The sequence below is a fragment of the Narcine bancroftii genome, chromosome 6, assembly GCF_036971445.1.
Source record: "Narcine bancroftii isolate sNarBan1 chromosome 6, sNarBan1.hap1, whole genome shotgun sequence".
Taxonomy (NCBI): Eukaryota; Metazoa; Chordata; class Chondrichthyes; order Torpediniformes; family Narcinidae; genus Narcine; species Narcine bancroftii.
Window position 1 is genome coordinate 5754261 of NC_091474.1, and position 20034 is coordinate 5774294.

Here is a 20034-nt window from a genome sequence, read left to right on the forward strand (position 1 = left end):
ATCAGCTTAAATCATATTTAAAAATGAAAGTTAGGGACCCTTCCAGCCCCTTGCTACTCACCCATGAACTCTGGGCATTCCTCCGACATTGTCGTCAACCTTGCCGTGATGCATTGCGGGCGACGGGCATGCTCATTTCCCTGGCGCTGGAACAGCAGCTCCAACTGCGTGAGGGAATATGGGTAAAGAAGACGGCCATTGATCTCGTTGTAATGCTTAACATTAGGCTGTGGGTCACAATTCCTCCTTGTGGCGGGGGGTGGGGGGGGTGACAATACCTCATTTGGGGGGGGGGAACAAAACCTATGACCTGGTACCATGTGATGTTCCGTTCATTGTGCAGCCGTAAATAAACTTGGGTTCTTTTAAAACAACTCTATTAGCTATAGAATTCATTCACGACCGTGTGGAGGCATCCGTCTTGAATCCAACTGAGCTGCCACAAACTAGTCTCCGACGCCTTCTAGTGGTCAGGAGGATCACCAGTACTCCATCATTACAGTGGGTGACCATCTCCTCCCCATTAACGTGCCTTTGGAGAAATATTATGGTTGCTCAGGAAAGAGCTGACTGGATGGGAGGGCCCAGCTAACTGAGCCAAGTCTCGGTGCCTGTTGGTGATGAAGCTGTCTTGCTGCTGCCAGCCTTTTTTGGGGGTCAGGCGGTCGGCTTCCACTCCACTTGAGGGAAGGTGTCTCTGGGGCAGGGTGTGCGCACCTGAGGGGACATTGCCCTTTAAGAGGGCGGATCCTTCATCTGTCCGTTAGGTGAGCGGGCCAATGAGGGATGGCAGCGACGGTGAGCGGGGCCAATGAGGGTTGGCAGCGTCGGTGAGCGGGGCCAATGAGGGTTGGCAGCGTCGGTGAGCGGGGCCAATGAGGGTTGGCAGCGTCGGTGAGCGGGGCCAATGAGGGTTGGCAGCGTCGGTGAGCGGGGCCAATGAGGGTTGGCAGCGTCGGTGAGCGGGGCCAATGAGGGTTGGCAGCGTCGGTGCTGGCGAAGATGTCGCTGGATGGCTGTGTGCGGCTCACGCTGGCCTTTCAGCCGCCTCTGCTGCGCCGGAACCTGGCGCTGCTCCTCGGTGCCGTCAGCCTGGGAGGTTCCCTCGTCAAAGCCACGCAGCCGCTGGCCGAGTCCTACTTCTCCAACCGGCGCAACGTCTTCAACGTGTGAGTAGTGAAGGCCCATGAGAGGGTCTGGCCCCCCCCCTCCCCTCCCCCCGCCGCCGGCCCCCCCCCCCCTCCCCTCCCCCGCCGCCGGCCCCCCCCCCCCTCCCCTCCCCGCCGCCGGCCCCCCCCCCCTCCCCTCCCCGCCGCCGGCCCCCCCCCCCCCCCTCCCCTCCCCGCCGCCGCCCCCCCCCCCCTCCCCTCCCCGCCGCCGGCCCCCCCCCCCCTCCCCTCCCCGCCGCCGGCCCCCCCCCCCCTCCCCTCCCCGCCGCCGGCCCCCCCCCCCCTCCCCTCCCCGCCGCCGGCCCCCCCCCCCCCTCCCCTCCCCGCCGCCGGCCCCCTCCCCCCCTCCCCTCCCCGCCGCCGGCCCCCCCTCCCCTCCCCTCCCCTCCCCGCCGCCGGCCCCCCCTCCCCTCCCCTCCCCTCCCCGCCGCCGGCCCCCCCTCCCCTCCCCTCCCCTCCCCGCCGCCGGCCCCCCCTCCCCTCCCCTCCCCTCCCCGCCGCCGGCCCCCCCTCCCCTCCCCTCCCCTCCCCGCCGCCGGCCCCCCCTCCCCTCCCCTCCCCTCCCCGCCGCCGGCCCCCCCTCCCCTCCCCTCCCCTCCCCGCCGCCGGCCCCCCCTCCCCTCCCCTCCCCTCCCCGCCGCCGGCCCCCCCTCCCCTCCCCTCCCCTCCCCGCCGCCGGCCCCCCTCCCCTCCCCTCCCCTCCCCTCCCCTCCCCGCCGCCGGCCCCCCCTCCCCTCCCCTCCCCTCCCCGCCGCCGGCCCCCCCGGCCCCCCCCCCCGGCCCCCCCCCTCCCCTCCCCTCCCCTCCCCGCCCCGCCGCCGGCCCCCCCTCCCCTCCCCTCCCCTCCCCTCCCCGCCGCCGGCCCCCCCCCCCTCCCCTCCCCTCCCCGCCGCCGGCCCCCCCCCACCATATATGCACCATACAGCCCCCTTTTTACTTGAATGTTCTCTCCAGTGTAGCCTGTCACTTTTAATTTCACTGGACGACCTTGCTCTAAAGTGAGGGTCTTGTAATTGTCCATAGATAACTCCTGGGCTCCTGTGTTGAGCCTCAATGGAATTACTGCCTTATTCACAGACACTGGAATGATCCATTCCATTTTACCACCAGCAGTCTTTCATCTTTGGCTTGGCTTCACAGACGAAGATTTATGGAGGGGTAATGTCCACGTCAGCTGCAGGCTCATTTGTGGCTGACAAGTCTGATGCGGGACAGGCAGACACGGTTGCAGCGGTTACAAGGGAAAATTGGTGGGTTGGGGTTGGGTGTTGGATTTTTCCTCCTTTGTCTTTTGTCAGTGAGGTGGACTCTGCGGTCTTCTTCAAAGGAGGTTGCTGCCCGTCAAACTATGAGGCGCCAAGATGCACGGTTTGAGGCGATATCAGCCCACTGGCGGTGGTCAGTGTGGCAGGCACCAAGAGATTTCTTTAGTCAGTCTGTAGTGAATCCACGAAGAATTCCTCCATTTCTTCATCCACTGTGTGCACTTCTTTCTTAGTAGCCCCTGCTTTGCAGCACTTTATAAAATGATTCTTCCCACATTTTTATTGAAGGACTTCCCATAGGACATATCTTTAGAATATGTCTATCTCTGCACCTGCTGTTGCTTTGGGAAACTTCGGGTGCTCTGCTTTTTTTTAAACCCTATGCCCTGTTATGTCTATCCTGTGCAGCTTAGCTTGTGTGATCTCTGCTGCCCTACACATAATCACAGCCTTTTCCAGTGTCAAATCTTTTTCGCACAACAGTCTATTTCTAAGCCCATTATCTTGGATTCTGCAAACTATTCTAGCTCTAATAAGTATGTTTTTCAAATCTCTGAATTCACAGGACTCTATAGGTGAAGCTTGGCTGAGTATTAGTCAAAACTCATACCTAGTTTCTGGTCACAGGAGAAAAACTTGAATCTCTCAAGCGTGACATGTTTACTTGGAACAAAATATTCCTCAAATTTGTCATCAGAGTGTCCAATGCGAAAGCTGTCTCATCATTTTGAAAACCGTTATAGATGTCCAAGGCATCTTCACCCATCACGTGTAGAAATATAGACGCTTTCTGTTTTCCATATGTCTCTCCCACTCCACCAGCCTCTAAATAAATGTTGAAGTGCTGTTTGAAGCATTTCCAATTATCGGTTAGATTACTAGTAAACTGCATCGGTGTGGAAGGACTTGTACGTGATGGGAACTGTTTTTTTTTTTACTTACGCACTTCTGACACCATGTTTTGTTTGTTCCTTGAAGAAGAACAACCTTGCGTGGGTTTAACACTTAAACAACTTTATTTTTTAAGCTTGAACTAACAACACACTCAATTTCTGTCGTCGTCGGCGTGCATTGTCTACTAGGAAATGTAGTTCTTTATTATACACACAGTAAACGTGCTGTGGTTTAGTATATAACACACCATCATTCTTTGCAATGTAAGCTAGGCTAAAATGCATTTACAGTACTTCAGTATAAATACTGTGCCTCTGGGTACTTAGCTCGTTGGGGATAGGAGGTCATTGAAGAAGCTTCAGTACGAGTACTGTACCTCTGGGTATTTACCTCGTTGGGGATAGGAGGTCATTGAAGAAGCTTCAGCATAAGTACTGTACCTCTGGGTACTTACCTCGTTGGGGATAGGAGGTCATTGAAGAAGCTTCAGTACAAGTACTGTACCTCTGGATACTTTCCTCGTTGGGGATAGGAGGTCATTGAAGAAGCTTCAGTATAAGTACTGTACCTCTGGGTACTTACCTCGTTGGGGATAGGAGGTCATTGAAGAAGCTCTGTGGATTAGCCCAAGTTATTTCAGGTTTTCTTTGATTAGAATTTTTTCAGTTCTCAAAATCAATAACACATTTTCAATTAAAAGTGCAAACGTGAGGATTCAAAGCAATTAGTTTACCTAATGGGTAAAGAGTAGAAATTAGATGAATCAGTTGCAATATTTTTTTTCCTAACCTCTTCACTTGCTGCACTAGCCTCCCAACTGGCAATTAGAGAATGAATGTTCCTGAACACTTTTGGCATTAATAATGTCTTACTCTTGTTCTTGCAGGTATTTTGTCAAATTTTCATGGGGTTGGACCATGGGTCTGCTCCTTCCATTTATTTTCATCTCAAACTACTTTGTCCGAAGAGATGCATTGTTTGCAGTTCGTCGCTTAACTTCATGTGTAGTGGGCACTGTCATCTGGTTTCTCCCCACACGGATCTTTCACGTGGTTGAAAATTTCACAGGCCGATGCTTTGAATCCCAAAATATGACTGTTCTGGAGGGATTTGAAACTAAGGATGTTTGCAGCAAACAAGGCCATAGCTGGGTTGGCTTTGACATCTCTGGGCACTCCTTCTTGTTGTCATACTGTATACTAATGATAATGGAAGAAACGGCAATCATGAATGAAATTTACAAACTCGAGCAAAAGCCACAAAAGGCTATTTCAACTATAATTAAGTCACTGTTTATTGCTTTGAACATCTTATTTCTCTTGTGGATTTGGATGTTCTTCTGTACTGCAGTATATTTTCATGATCTACCTCAAAAGATGATTGGAACTATTCTAGGCATTTCTGCCTGGTATTTAACGTACAAGTTTTGGTATATGAAGCCATTTTCTCCTGGACTGCCACCAGAAATTGGGAACAAAGATGAATAAAAGATCAGAGAAATTAAAGGATGAAGAATATAAGTTATACTGCAAAGAGACAATTCAGATAAACCAGCACATGGTGCAAGCTCCACGCATTTGAATTCTCATTTTTATTTTGGAAACATAATTGTATTAAAATGCATTCAGTATTATCCACACATCTCCCTGAATCAGTTGATGAACTCTGAGTTTAGAAGCAAGGACACGTATTGAATGTCGGAAGGGGGAATAGTGTAACTAAAATGAGCATTGGTTGAATAAAATGATTTTTATTTTGTTACGAATTTGATTGCTGGGTCAAGTATTTTAAATCTCACATTTCTTCATTATGTTAATCAAATTACAGAAAAATAAGAATTCTGTAGCTGCTTAAGGGAGATGTTGGGTTTATTGTGCTACTTAATCTTTATTAGGTTGTTAGTGAGGCACTCATAAGCATTGCATCTTATCAAGCTTTCAATAAAAATACAGTATTTTAGTTGACTTGGTTTTCAAAGTTTCATCAAGAAAATTGATCTAATTCATGGGTCAAATTCAATGACATTTGTGCAAGGTGGCCAAAATTAGTCCTTTTTAGTAATGGTGTATTAATAGAAAAATGTTTAAATCTTGATCATTGACAAGTTATGTGGTACAAGAATTGAGTATTTGGTTCCTTCATTGGCCTCTTGCAATTTTTTTTCTGGCGCTGAAATTATTCACAAGCTTTTCTTTGCACCAGCAGGAGGCTGTTGGCCCATTGTCCACGCCAGTCCCTGGGGAAGAATCTTATTGGCCGTACCCCTGCAACTTGTTATTTCTCGCCAACACTTTGGGCTAATGAACAGCCACCTGATTAGATCTGCCAATGTATGATTGGGATGTGGGAGGAAACCCATGTAATCACAGACAACATGCACACCATACAGGCAGCACCTCAGGTGTGGATCGAATTCGGGACACTGGGGATGTGAGATTGCAACATTAAAGTAGTGCAAAGTCATGCCGTCACCATCCTAAACCACTTGGTGTAATGTTGCTATTCAGAGGAGGATGTCCAGTCTCGAGTAGTTTGTGCTCCAAGATCTCCCATGTTTGATGGCATTAAGAAGTCATCCCTGATACCTTAATGAATATTTATAAATGTTAAATCTATATAAAAGATGGCCTATACTTTTCTGGGAGCGGTGACCTACCTGCTGAATCTACACTTGAGCCTCTGCCATAAATTTTCTTCTGTATTTGATCGGATGAGCTCAGCCCTGCAGATTATAATGCATTCTGATGATAACTATCTCGGAACTCGTCTGATTGGGTACTTGATATCTTCAGAATGATCTGGCAGTGAAATCTGTCTCAGAAATACTATTTAACAATTAAATCATGGCACTTGGTTTAGATTTAAACATAAACTCCTTTTTTCCCACCCTTCCACACAGTTGTCTTATTTGGCTCTTGTTCAGTTGTTGGACCTTCCTCCATAACTGCTAGAAAACTTCAGGAGGTTGGTGCTTGAGAACTGCCCTGACCTAAAAGCCATTGTTGGAGTGGAACAGAAAGATAGCAGCAAGTCTGCATTAGGAAATCTGTGATCATCCATGTGCACCTAGGAGTCCCTGAACTTCTTTTTCCAATTGGGGAAATGTCATGTAAAACCACTGTCATTTTTTCAGGAACGTTTAGATAGAGTTGTGTTATTGTTAATGATTTGAGGAAAATTCAGGAAAGTCTGTTTGTATATAGTTCTTAACGGCACTCTAGACAATGAAGGAAAATGGGGAATTTTGCTTTGGAATAATGTTATAAGGTGAAAATGCTGTATTTAAATGTAAGTTTCACTTTGTTAATTACTCATTTGTATAACCAACTTGCTTTTGTACTAAAATAGTTTATTCACAATTTAAACAATGCATTAAAAGGTTTTAAAGATAGATACTGTTAATTTATTAAGAATTGTATCAATGGTGCTGTAATGTTTCAGTCACATTAAACACTTAAACATTTTTAATGGGATAGATCAATAAATGTACCTTGCCCTGTATAGATGAGTTGCTTTTTCAGTTCTTGTATCATTTTCTTGTTTTGGAACCTCTCCACTATACACAAGAACTCGACTGTCTTTGTGCAGACCCCATGATTAATATTTTGTTGGTGATTTTTTGCTTTGCCCTTGTTCCTCTGGCATTTTCTCCCCTCTTTGTTAAGACCTATAAACTACATCCTTGGCTAAGTTTTTGGTCACTTTCTAGCATCTCCTCTACCTTTTCATCATTTTGACTTGCATCCTTGTTAGCATGCCTTTGACATTTTTCCAATTTATCAATGTTGTCTAAAAACATATTGTTACCAGGTATCTTAAATTACAAATGTCGAAGGTTGTTTTAAATAATGTAAACATTTTGAAAGGATGCCTCTATTTTCATGCGACTTAAATTTCTATAGTTGTAAATAGAAACAACTGAATTCATGGTCCAAAAGCAGGACAGCACGGTTAGCGTAGCAGTTAGCGCATTGCTGTTACGGTGCCAGCGACTGGGGTTTGAATCCGGCACTGTCTGTTAGGAGCGGTTCGTTCTTCCTTTGTCTGTGTGGGTTTCTTCCATGTGCTCCGGTTTCGTCCCACCGTTCAAAATGTACCGGGTTGTAGGTCATTTGGGTATAATTGGGTGGCAAGGGCCTATTAATGTGCTGTATGCTAATTTAAAAAAAAATCTTAGATACTCAGCAAGTCATGCAGCATTTGGCAAGAGAAACAAAGTTAATGTTTCATCAGTCTTATATTTATTTTGGAATTAATAGTGCCCAGGCTTGATTTGTTAATTGGGCAGATGAGGAATAGCTGGAGGAACTCAGAATGTCAGAGAGCATCCATGGGTTGAAATGGTCAATGTTTCAAGTCAACCCTTTATAAAGACTAAGCTGAAATGGGTAAAATTACATATCTAAAGGGAGAGATGGTAGTGCATAGAGAGTTAGAGAGAATCAATTATGAAATGGTGGGGGGGGGGGGGAAGAAAGAAAAGTTTGTCTTTTGTTAGGTAAAAAAGATGCAAACAGAAGGTTCAGTTGTTGGGGGGGGGGGGGGGGGTGTGGTGTATCTAAAATTAGATAAATCTCTGTTCATGCCATTAAGTTTAAGGCTGTCCAGGAGGAATATTATATGTTCCTCAAGTTTATGTTTGGTCTCATCAATCATGTAATTCTAGGAATTGTTGGGGCCATTGAAATGGAAGTACAATACTCAAAAGTGCAGAAGAAACTCAGCAGACTGTGGCATCTATAGGAAGCCCTGCAGTAGGATTGCTATAGGCTGCAGGAAGCCCAAATTTAGACTCACAGAGTGTAATTACTCAGCAAAGTGGTTACCCAATGTGGGTATGGTCTTGCTGAGGTGGAGGAGACCACACTGAGTATATGGTCTAACATAATCTACATTTGTTGTCTGTTAGCCTTTGACTCAACATTGACTGACTGACTGACTGACTGTACCCATGGATCCATCAATTATTCATGTGCTTAAAATTCCATCATATGCAGCTTTCGTGTTTCTCCATTGTCATGTTAAAACTATTTTTTTCTGTTTAGTTCCATCCCAAATGTATTGGTTCATGTTAATTGGAGCTGCCAATTTCAAGTCAGTGCAGGCTGAATCTGATTTGGCTTTTGTATTTTATAAAATGCTCACAATTTTATTTCAAATTAAGTGAGTCTGAGAGTTATCCACAATCCCGCTCCTTTTACTCAGTCCTGCTCTATCTACTGAGGACATTTGTTGTCATCTCAGTTCAGTTGAAGGGCATCCTTTTAATATATTACAGGTGCATTCTTGTTTCAGAAGTGACCTGTTTTTTTAAAAAATGTGAACTCTTCCCATTTGCAGCTACTTGTTGACTTCCTTATCTGCTTCATTTGTCCATGATACAGAGAGCAATTTGAAAATCACTTCTCTGAGGTTTTGCTTCAGTAACCACCATTTTAATGAGTGCTTGTACTCCAATTGGAGAATGGTTCACAAACACAATTACCTTTTCTCTCTGACTAAAATGTACTTGGGAAGTCTCCAGAATTTGCTCTATTATTAAGTTGTAACAGGTGACTTAGAAAATAATACTAGGATTTATGAAAAAAAGTCATGCCTGATCTATCTGCAAAGATTTTAAGGTTGTAATTAGCAGAAGAGACCAGAGTGAATTAATGCACAAGGTATATTATGACATTCATAAGCCTTCCATAAGATGCTATGCAGGACATAATTATACAACATTGGTATAGATGTCTTTGGAGGGAATATACTGGCTCAATTTGAGGACTGTTTACAAGATGAAATAAACTGGTTATTTTCAGGATACAAGGTTTTTTCTGAGTGGGGTGCATTTTAGGGGCCCAGCTGTTCACAATCTTTTCATGTTTTGGATGAAGGGGACCCATTATAATGTCCAAATTGGTGAGTAAGTGTGTGTGTGTGTGTGTGTGTGTGTGTGTGTGCTACAAGGACAATGCAGATGGATTTTGGCTATTTTAGATAGGCTTGGCAGATAGCTGAAGATGGTGGATGGTAACCCTTCATGGAAAATGTAAGGTCATCCACTTTGAAGGGAAAAAATAGAGAACTGGAATATTTTGATTAAATGGAAGGAGATTAAAAGGAATTGGTGCTCAGAGTGACCTGAGATTCTTGGAAACAAATCACAAGTTAATGTGCAGGTACACAAACAGTCTATTGGGCTTAAATTTTCCAACATGATTTGAGCACCAGAGTAAAGGGTATCTTACTGCAATTTTGTAAGAACCTGAGTAATTTACTTGGAATATTCTGCCTAGATCTGGTTCCCAATCCAACGGAGGATAAACTTGTGATAGAGGGAGTCCCATGAAGGTTTACCAAATTTATTCCTGCAGTGAAAGACTTGTCCAAATAAGATAAAAGCAAAGTGACCATGTTTACAAGAATGGGAGAGAATCTCATTGAAACATACAAACCTCATCACTTTGATGAATTGGATGCAACGATGATATTTCATTTCATTGGGGTGTCTAGAACGAATGGACATAGCCACATAAAGGAACAGTTCTGAATGAAATTAGAATGCATTTCTTCACTTGGATGGTACTAATACTTTTAATTTTTCTCTGCAAAAATATGACAGAAACTCAATTGTTAAATATATTCAAAACAGTTCAATGATTATTTTGGAGATTTAGAGGATGTCAGATTTGTGCAGGAGAGTGATAGAAGATGAGCCTTATCAATTGATGCAACATGTGTGGAAAGCTAAACAGAGTACTTTTCATTTCTTGTGTTATTTCATTCATATAATATAAAAAAAAGTTGTCTCTTGAATAAATTTAGTGCCCGTGACCATCTAATTAGCTTTGTAGCGATGGTGGCACGTTTTGAAGAATTTTTAATGGTATGTGTTGAGTAATCTTGGTAACTTTGGAATGGAGAATTTGAACTTGCAAATGTGTGACAGTGGTAAATGAATTAGAACATGAATGAGTCTGTTTAAAATGTCTCAAGAACCATAATTAACCTCAAGAATTTGGTATGCATTTTCCATTTTGCGACATTTCTTTCTAGTGGCATATATTGATTTTTTTTTAAGTATGAATGTAGCTGGTCAACAGAGAATTAAGTATTTATCACATTATTTGTCACTTTAATGAAATCCATGGTATTTATGTGGAGAGAAATTGGTTGAGGTCTATTCACTCTAAGACGACTTTAATTTAAATCAAGATTTTACGTAATGAATTTTGTATAGCATTTTGTTCTTTAACTTATTTCCTTTTCCAAATTAACCAGCAAGATAACTTTGAAATAATGATGTATGGAAAATAATTAGGTGAAACATTTTTGGTAGGTCATAATGCAGATTAGCTATTCTAAATGAATATGCAAACTATATGGAAGGCCAAAACAAAAAGTACAAATGATCTAATTGAAAGAAAAGATTGTGAAATACTAAAATGCTCATGAATATGTAAAAGTGATCAAAATCTGGTCGCCTTTCATTTAATTTTTTGATAACCTGCTAAGTAAAACCATAATGTGAATATTCCCCATCTATTGTACCTGAACATAAGTGAACTCTTGTTTTCGGGGAGAATATTAAGAATATTATCTCTTGTACGTAACCTTTGGCAATTAGTCACGTTGAATGCCAAAACACTTTTTTAAAATTCCCAAAATCCACGTCTTGGTGATGGGTTTCTTGATCAGATAATTAGACACTTATTTGCAGATTCCCCATTATTTGAAAAGAAACTAATTAGCAGGAAATTGACATCGTAGATATGCTTTTTTTTAAAAAAAAAACTGCCATTTGTACTGGTTTGCAGTGGGGAATTGAGTGAGCAAGATATCGAAACAACAATTGCAAGAGCTATAATTTGATATAATAGACATTTTTTTGATGGTTACAAAATAAATGGCGACAGACCAGACTTCCTGAATTTTTCTGTGAATACAAAATTACAAAAAAATTGTGTCTCAATTCAAATTTAATTGCCCTACAAAATAGTCTTTCAGTAAAGCATAAATCAACAGTTTTCTTAAGGATCATCTTTATATATTTGTGTAAAACTTCAATTGGAGGGCTTGAGAAAATGTTTCCTTTGGCACATGCTGAGATTGGAATGGAGTGAAATGAATAACAGTATCTTAAAGTTCCTTTAGGCTAAGGACTGTGACTTTGTTTTGCTTCGGATTACATTTTACTACTTTAAAGATGATTTTGGACAGATGGAATTGACAAGCAGAGAATTTGAGTCGTAATTTGAGTCACAAAAACAGCTCCTTTGCCCCAACTTGTCCTTGCTGACCAAACTAGTCCTGTTTTCCTGCATTCGGTCCCTAAATCTTTCCTATTGATTTACCTATCTAAATCTCCTAATTGTTACATTTGTCCCATCCTCTATGGTATGTCTTCCTCTCACAGTTCTTTCCACATACCCACTGTGCTCTACAAGGGAAAAAGATGCACTTCGGATCCCTTTAAGATCTTCCCCATTCACCTTAAATCTGTGTATCTCATTTTATATTACCCTTCCCAGGAATAAGACTGACTATCCCCTCATGGTCACCCAAAACTCTATTTGGTTCCCCCACTCATCCTCTTTGCTTATGTTGCAGTGTCTCTAGAACTAAGAAGGCGGCCTGGTTAAAATATGCATTAGATCAGGCCTGGGATCTGCAGGTGGCAGACTACAGCATGTCACCTCTTAACTAACTGGAGGACATGAGGGTTGAAACAAGAACATTCAGAAGTAACTGTCAAGGAATTCCTAGCTCTTCAACGGTTATATTGTGAGACTTTCTCCAATGTAGCAAGAAGAATTTGATCTGTCAGTAAAAAGATATTTATTAATGGTGTTCACTTCATGCGGTATAACTTCTGCAAATTGGGATTAAGCTAAGATTAAGATTCAAATCCTTAAAATAATCTTTTTAATTAAAAAAAAATTTTGTAGCTACCTTGTATAGCTGATTCTTTAATTTACACTCTATTCATTAGATAACAATTGTGATTTTTTTTTCCCCATTGTGGTTGGAATGTCCATTTGCTTGATGAAATCACTGTGGCTGGATGCCTGGTATCCTTGGAAAAGGGAAGCCCACTTTGCAGACATTCCCATAGATCACCCGTAAGCAGTGTCATTTCACTGCTAAGTAGAAAATATTATAATTTTGAACTCCGCATACAAAATCTGAAATTTGAACATTTTTCAAAATGTCGGTTAACATTAAGAAGAGAAATATAGATGTGTTTATTATTTGAAGGTCTGAACTTTTTTAATATATGCATTTAAATTCTGATTAGACAATTTTGACACACTATTTAAAAATTGCAATCAGAACAAAACTTAATAGTGAAACACCTGCGTGTAGCTTTACTCTGGCAAACTATCGGTAGGAATTTACTCACAGTGTCTTTTCATCTAAGATTGCCAGATATATGTACATTCTATACAAGGAGCTAAAAACTTGCTACGAATAAAGTTAAAACATAATGTAATTAAACTCTTAAAATCCAAAGCTTTTTATTTGGGAGCAAAGTCTGTTAACCATTAATGCACATTAATAGCCCTGATTATTTGCATCACTGCACCTAATGTATTGAACACAAAATGCATACTGGTACTACTGGTAACTCGTACGAACTTGCTACAGTAACTATTGAAGATCATTGTCTCATATTTTATATTGCTGGTTATTCTTCCATTCACTTTTAAATATCTAAAACCTTTGACATTTGTAACCTGGAAGAGAGCTTCCGCATAAAATATTGTAAGTTTGCACCAAAGTTTTAAAATATCTGAACTTCACCTGATTTACACATGCTCTTTCCTGAGGCAGGCCTGACTTCTTCTATCTAATTGTTAGTTTGTATATTTTTTAAAAAGAAAAAGACATGCATTTCTTCTAGGGCTAAATACTCGAATCTGGAGTTGTGGCACATCATTCAAAAAAGATCTTTATAAACGCACTAGTGTGTACTCATGACAGATGTTGGGTAGGTAAATTACTTGAGTATCATTCCATACATTACAGTTTTACCCCATGGTAATAGGAACTGGAATTTGCAATCTACCAGTTTACATATTTCCTATGAATTAAGACACTGATTCATTATAATCTTGATTCTTTTAAAATAAATTTACAACTCTCAAGAGCAAATGGCGTTTGAGTAATACTTTAAGTGGTATTCATTTTAATGGTCTTAAGGCTGCTTTGTGGTCAGGAAGCTTGGATTCCTGCTGTAAACATTGAAGAAAAGGTCTTTGATCCTCAGTCATAATACCATATAGATTAATATCAGGTTCTGTGGCTTGCAAAGCATGTTGTGTGAGATCTTATGGTGAGTAAAGAACGTTGAGCTCACTTAAGTGGTTCACTATTCCACAACCTATACAGAATTGATCGTCTGTTTTTGTCATACAAAAGGCGAGGACTATATTTCCATTAAGTTTTATTTCTTAGTTTTGAAGATTTCAGATCATTTGTTGAGTGGAAGCAATGTAGTGATTCTAATTGGGATCAAACAAACATCATGAGGTTTTTTTTCTACATTCACCAATTGATCCTTTCGCGACATGTCACGTTGATCCATCCAATAAAAAACGTGTTTACTTATTGTGATGTGACTAGTGATACTAGTCCCGGTGAAAATAATATCAGCTTTTAAAAGTCTGATTGCTGAAGTCCTGCAGCAGTGCACAGAATGTACTCATAGTTATTGCAAAGGGAATGTATTAACTGTTACAATACTGATCAACTTCTAAAACTCGTTTCTGGACAGTGAGTCTGCAGACTTTATTTTCATTATGAAAATGAAAGGGATATATTTATCTTTTACAAATACTCTGTGATTTTTGAATAGTAAAACAAATCTGGCATAAATTAAGAAGAGTTCTAATTGTTATCTGTGAACAAATGAAACTAGCCTAAAATTTGATGGAAAATTGGAGGGACTTTTTAGTTCTGGAATCCCATTTGCCAATGAATGTACACGTTCAGCATTTGTTAGGTATATTTCTGTCGCTGTATATTGATTGATGTTTGAAAGATAGAATATCAATATTGATTACTCTTCATTCATGTGTGGACATATTTATCTCCGATATTGGACATTATACCACAAATACTAGCACAAGTAAGGATTTGAAACCAATGGATTCTTCTTTGAATTTATGTGTTTTTTTTCAAAAATGCATTTAGAAAATCAATTGGATATTGAATTAGCTTATTAAGAACATGTGTAAGTGGAATGCACCGATTGAAGGATTTGACATTTTCATTATTTATTCCTTATTTGTTTTTAAACTTTAAAGAGAATTTTATGAATAATTTTACTGAAGATCCTTAATTCCTAAACACAGTAAAAACAGTGTTTTCAGCTGGGGCAGCAGTCTCTCATCATGTGTGGCCTCTGCAGCTCTGGAATATGCAGTCAATGTTTCTTCTTGGCACACCCGGACATCAAATGAAAGCAAGGTGAGACTCTGCTTTCACAGATCCATGGCTGAATACTCAAGTAGGATTAACTATTTAGCTTGTACATTAAAACCATACCTCAGTATCAGTTGTTGCTGTTAAAGAGGGAGTGAGGATCATTCCAGGGATGAAGCAGATAAAATAGGGAGGATGTTTAAAAGAAAGGAAAATATAAAATGGGTAAAGTTCTCAAGTTGGCTGACTCCTGAATTGAGCAGGGATGCAAGATATAGCTGCCAAGTGGAAGAAAAAAAAGAGAAGCTGGGGAAAAAAAACTGCTATCAGGTACACCTCTAAGATTAGTGAACACAGGCCATGAGAGGATAGCATACAGCTTGTGCCACTTCCATCTAAACAAGAAAATGGTGCTTAAAATTCCTGAATGATTATGCTCATTGACCTCAAACTAAATTTAGCTTTTCATTAGGAGTCAAATAAGTGCACTTTATTGTGTTCTTTCATGAATGTTAACTTCACCATTTCCCTAGTATGAAATGAGTTCAGAATTCATTCAATGGTTTAATGAAATATGTTGATCTGACAAGACTGAAGATGATCCACTAACACCTACAAAGCAGACTTTAAATGAGAAGTAAAATGTTTCCAGTATGGTCTTGAATACATTTGGTCATGTAATGAACAGAGACTTGGGGCAAGTTAACAATGTGCCTAATGCAACAAATTTAGGTTTCAGTCCAACTCACCTGAGCCTGTTTATTTCTAAATTATATGGAAAAGACTGGATTTCTAGCTCTTGGGGTGGAATATACAATGCAGTTTCTTAACTCTGATTTGTGGCCTGGTGATATACAGATTAGTGGAGTGCTGGCCTGAAGTTAGCATGGAAAGTCAAAACCAATGTTGGTTCTTTTTGAAAGAAACAGCAAATGAAGTATATGTGCTGTATAATATACCATCCTATTGCATGGAATGTTAACAGTACTACAGAGTTCACCTCGTGAAATTATTCACATAATTTAAAACATTCCTTAATATCACATATTACACAAGCCATAGAATTACACTCACTAATTGTTACATATACTTTTTCTTAAGGTACCAATAAGCAAAATATCCCATTCCACCCAGGGTTCCCATTAAAAATGAGGCACCAAAGAAAGAAGGTGGTTTTCTTTTCACAAGGCGAAAAGCATTAGGTAAAACAGCTGATAGCAGGGTGGTGTGTATGTCTCCTAAAACTTTTCGAAATGCAGTACGTTTCTGCACCCTCTCAAAATATACTTGCAAATTGGGTCGATCTGCATTACCCCAGTACTTTTTTGCAAGCCCCAGGAATCTGAGACGATGTAACGTTGCTCCAAGGGAGATATCGGCTAAGGTAAAGTCTGATCCACACAACCATGTTTCACAATTCTGGCCTGTGACACAAAGGGATACAAAATATTGTAAGAAATCTTGTCAAATGTCAATATTTTAATGTTGCAAAATGCATATAATTTTCATAAAGCAATATTTGAACATGAAATGGTGTAAATATATTTTAAAATGATAAAAAGATCTAATTTTCTTGCATTGTACACTAGCTTTATAGTAGAATAACACATCCAACACTGAGAAACATATTACTAATTGAAGTCACATGAAGACCTTGAAAATAAAAAAAATTCAGCTCCTGGAATGAGTGATTCATATGGGGGCAGAATTCAATTTACTTGTCAAGGTTGGAATGGATTGTATGCAAATTCTGCACAAAATGCACTAAACCATACTGAAGAGTATTTGCATTTAATTACTGGATTAAAAAAAAAATCTCACAAAATCTTTGCAAGCAAAAAATGAGAAGCTGGAGGGATTCGGCAGGCAATATTTCGGTTAGAATCCAAATTCTTGGATCAAAGAGCATCTTGATGTGCTATTGTTGTTAGTTTTTCCAATCGCAGTAAAATTAGTTGTTTGACTTGACTCGGGCCTAATACATACCCTTCTATAATACACCATCTCTTCTATAATTTCCACTTCTAAAGATTGAGAATGTGCATTTTTCTTTCCATATTCTTGTAAATCTTTTGCAACCAACAGTACCTGTCAGATCAGTTTTTTTTTCACAACCCACTGTTCTATTATTGAGCATTGGTGAGGTTGTCCTCATTTGGGATGATACTGTTATGTCCAATTATAGCTCAAATACCTTGAATATTTGGTTCTCTTACCATTCCTATAATCTGATCCAACTCCAGTATTGTTTGTGCTATGCCCTGATTTCATGATATTCAGGTGTGGGGTCGATTTCCGTGCAATAGTCAAGTTTATTGCCATCTGATTGCACAAGTACAACTTGTTGAAACAGTGTCAGTGCTCAGTGCAAAACATGTCGACACACAACCAGACATAATACAGACAAATAATACATTTTATATATATATATAATATATATTATATATATATAATATATATTATATATATAATATATAATATATATAATATATATAATATATAATATATAATATATATATATTATATATATATTAAAATATTGTTTCATTAAATATGACTGTCTCAGATGGTTAGTGTGGGCAGTTCAGCATTCTCACCGCCTGTGGGAAGAAGCTGTTCCTCAGCATGGTGGTGCTTACACTAATTCTCCTGTATCTCTTTCCTGACAGGAGAAGCTGAAAGATGCTCTATGTGGGGTGGAAGGGGTCATCAATGATTTTGCACACCCTCTTCAAACCACAATCCTGGTAGTTCATATCAAAAGTTGGGAGGGAAATGCCAGTGAACTTCTTTGCCACTCTTACAAGTGGAGTGACTAAAATCCATTTCCTTGCAGTGACCATACCACACTGTGATGCAGCCAGTCAGGACTCTCTTGATAGGGCTCCTGTAGAAGGTTGACATGATGGTGGCCAGTAGCCTTGCCCGCTTCAGTCATCTCAGCAAGTGCAGTCGCTGTTCCATCTTCTTGAGAAGTGAGGTGTCCAAATAGGTCACTAGTTAAGTAAACTCCAAGGAACCTGGTGCTCTCCACTCTACTACAGCATTGTTGATGTGCAGTGGTTGTTCCTGGTCCTCCTGAAGTCCATGATCATCTCCCTCGTCTTGTCCATGTTGAGATTCAGGCTGTTACTCCTGTACAATATCATGAGATTTTCCACCTCTCTGTAGCATGACTCATTGATGTTACTGATGAGGCTGATGACTGTTATGTCATCTACAAACTTAATAACACTGTTGGAGCTGGATCTGGTGATGCAGTCATGAGTCAGTAGCACGAACAGGAGTGAGATGAGCACCCAGCTCTGAGGTGTGCCAGTCTCAGCATGACGGTGCTCAACTTTCTGCAACTGACCCAGAGAGACTGTGGTTATGTTAGCAAGTTCAGAATCCAGTTACGCTGAGGGGTATTGAATACCAGCAAGGATAGTTTCTCCACCAGCTTCTGGGGAAAAAATGTATTAAATGCTGGGTTGAAGTCAATGAAACTTGGTGTATAAGGTGTCATTTTTCTAGATGGGCCAGGACTGAGTGAAGGGACAAGGCTACAGCATCTCTGTCTTTACAACCTATGGCTTGGATTAATTGTCCAACATTTTGTTTTGATTTTATTTTCACCAGCTTGGACAACAAAGTCATCAGTATAGCCGCTTGGTAAATACTTAATTCATCTCCACATTTACTGAGATACTTAATTTGGAATGTATTAACTAAACATCAAATTCATTCCCTTGAAGGCAAAGTCTTAGTTAATCAATCTATATTCCCCAAGTTAGAATTTTATTCCTGTAACATTTAAGTAGATATTTAGTACATTTTGTTGCCTTGATGTTTTGTTTTCTTGGAAGAAGACACGCAAAACTGTCCATAAAGGCCTATAAAATTATTGTTATTTGGCATTGCAAATAACATACTTTTTTTTTAACTGAAACAAAAGAGAGTGAAGATATAAATTTTTACTTGATTGGCAATTTGGCCAATAAAACTGATAAATTAATGCATGTAGTATCTCTTGCATTTATCAGATTAACAAGGGATAAAACTGGATTAGTTTATTCTTTAATAATGGAATTGCTATTTGTAGGTTAATTAAATATTAATGGATGTAGACAATATGATGAACAGTGTTAAAATAGATCTATTTCTACTTTTCTATAAGCAAATTCAATCTTCATTAGATTGTTGAAAATCCAAAGCATCTAGCCATGTAAAATTTCTTCATGCAAGCTAAACCCCCTTCTCACTGGTTTAAATCAGCTCTTGCAAAGAGTAGAAATTAATCAGGGTTAGAATGGCATCTTAGTTTGGATTAGGTGAAGGATGGGGGACAGACTGGTGATTGTAGGGGAAGTAGTGAAGTGATGGTAAAACCTCAGGAGATTTCATGACTTGTGTGGAGTTATTTTGAATCGATTATATTGTGGAATATACCATTGGAACTTTTCACATCTGAACTGTTCATAAAGCTTCTATTGCTATGTTTAATTGATCACTAAATAACTGGCAAAATGTGTATGCTTTGTTTTTGAATCAAATACACTTTTGTCAATTTAATAAATAAATTACCTGCTAGAATACTAACATTTATTGAGGAATATTTTTAAAGAAAATATTTGCTGTTTGTAAATATTAATTTTTCAGTTTTAATATATATATATATATTTACATAGTCTGATTTGCACATTATTATTTAACTGCATTAGAATACCTGCAAGTTCATGTTTCCTCTGTTCAAGCTCCGCTTCCACTTGATCTAAAACTTTGCCTAACTCGGTGAGTATTTTCTTCAGGTTGTTCACGTTATCGTGGTCCAAGATCTTTGCCTGTACAGAATATGAAAGAAACAAGGTGTTACTGTAATTCAGCCCTTTTTGATGATAACTAAACTATTCATTATTATGACCTGAGTGAGTGAGCTATATGGCATTATTCAAATTGTTGATAGGACTGTTGAACTTGGCAAGAAGCACTGCTTATCTCAAACTGGTGATGACATTTTCATGTTAGAAATTTCTTATTACACAGTCGGTTATTTTTCATGATTGCTATTACCTAATTATTTGAATGCATCATTGAGTTCATTTCCAATGTTAAAAAGTTATTGATAGAGTGGATTTGATCTGAAAGGGGCACATAATTAATATTATGTATAATCAAAGTTTTATTTGAAAAGTTCACATTTTTTTGTCTTCTACTCAAGGAAACGTATTAGATCGAGATGTCTGTATTTTTTTTAAACAATAAAGATCTTTAAAGAAAGTTCATTATGTAGCTTAGGGCTATATGCATTTATT

General features: G+C 39.9%; 2 protein-coding genes across 5 annotated transcripts in view; one reads left to right on the forward strand and one right to left on the reverse strand.

The window, feature by feature from the left end:
* The first annotated feature begins 802 nt into the window (after positions 1-802).
* On the forward strand, positions 803-4904 carry fitm2 (fat storage inducing transmembrane protein 2). The gene is made up of 2 exons (XM_069883738.1): positions 803-1169; positions 4215-4904. Exons 1-2 carry the CDS (start codon positions 1003-1005, stop codon positions 4813-4815), a joined length of 768 nt encoding a protein of 255 aa, XP_069739839.1. The 5' UTR covers positions 803-1002; the 3' UTR covers positions 4816-4904.
* A 10916-nt stretch (positions 4905-15820) lies between these two features.
* gdap1l1 (ganglioside induced differentiation associated protein 1-like 1) overlaps positions 15821-20034 on the reverse strand; it is a 43086-nt gene continuing 38872 nt past the window's right edge. For 3 of the 4 annotated variants that reach the window (XM_069888150.1, XM_069888149.1, XM_069888148.1), the window contains 2 exons: positions 19449-19563; positions 15821-16164 (listed from right to left, as the gene is read on the reverse strand). In XM_069888150.1, coding sequence (XP_069744251.1) covers positions 15821-16164; positions 19449-19563 — 459 coding nt within the window. The remainder of the gene's footprint in view (positions 16165-19448; positions 19564-20034) is intronic. The other variant, XM_069888152.1, reaches the window with a different exon arrangement.

What these genes read in the sequence shown, in the direction of transcription:
- fitm2 (XM_069883738.1), top strand. Translation starts at nt 1,003, where the DNA reads ATGTCGCTGGATGGCTGTGTGCGGCTCACGCTGGCCTTTCAGCCGCCT. An exon ending in CGGCGCAACGTCTTCAACGT is followed by an intron (nt 1,170 to 4,214) that starts GTGAGTAGTGAA and finishes TTGTTCTTGCAG; the next exon opens with GTATTTTGTCAAATTTTCAT.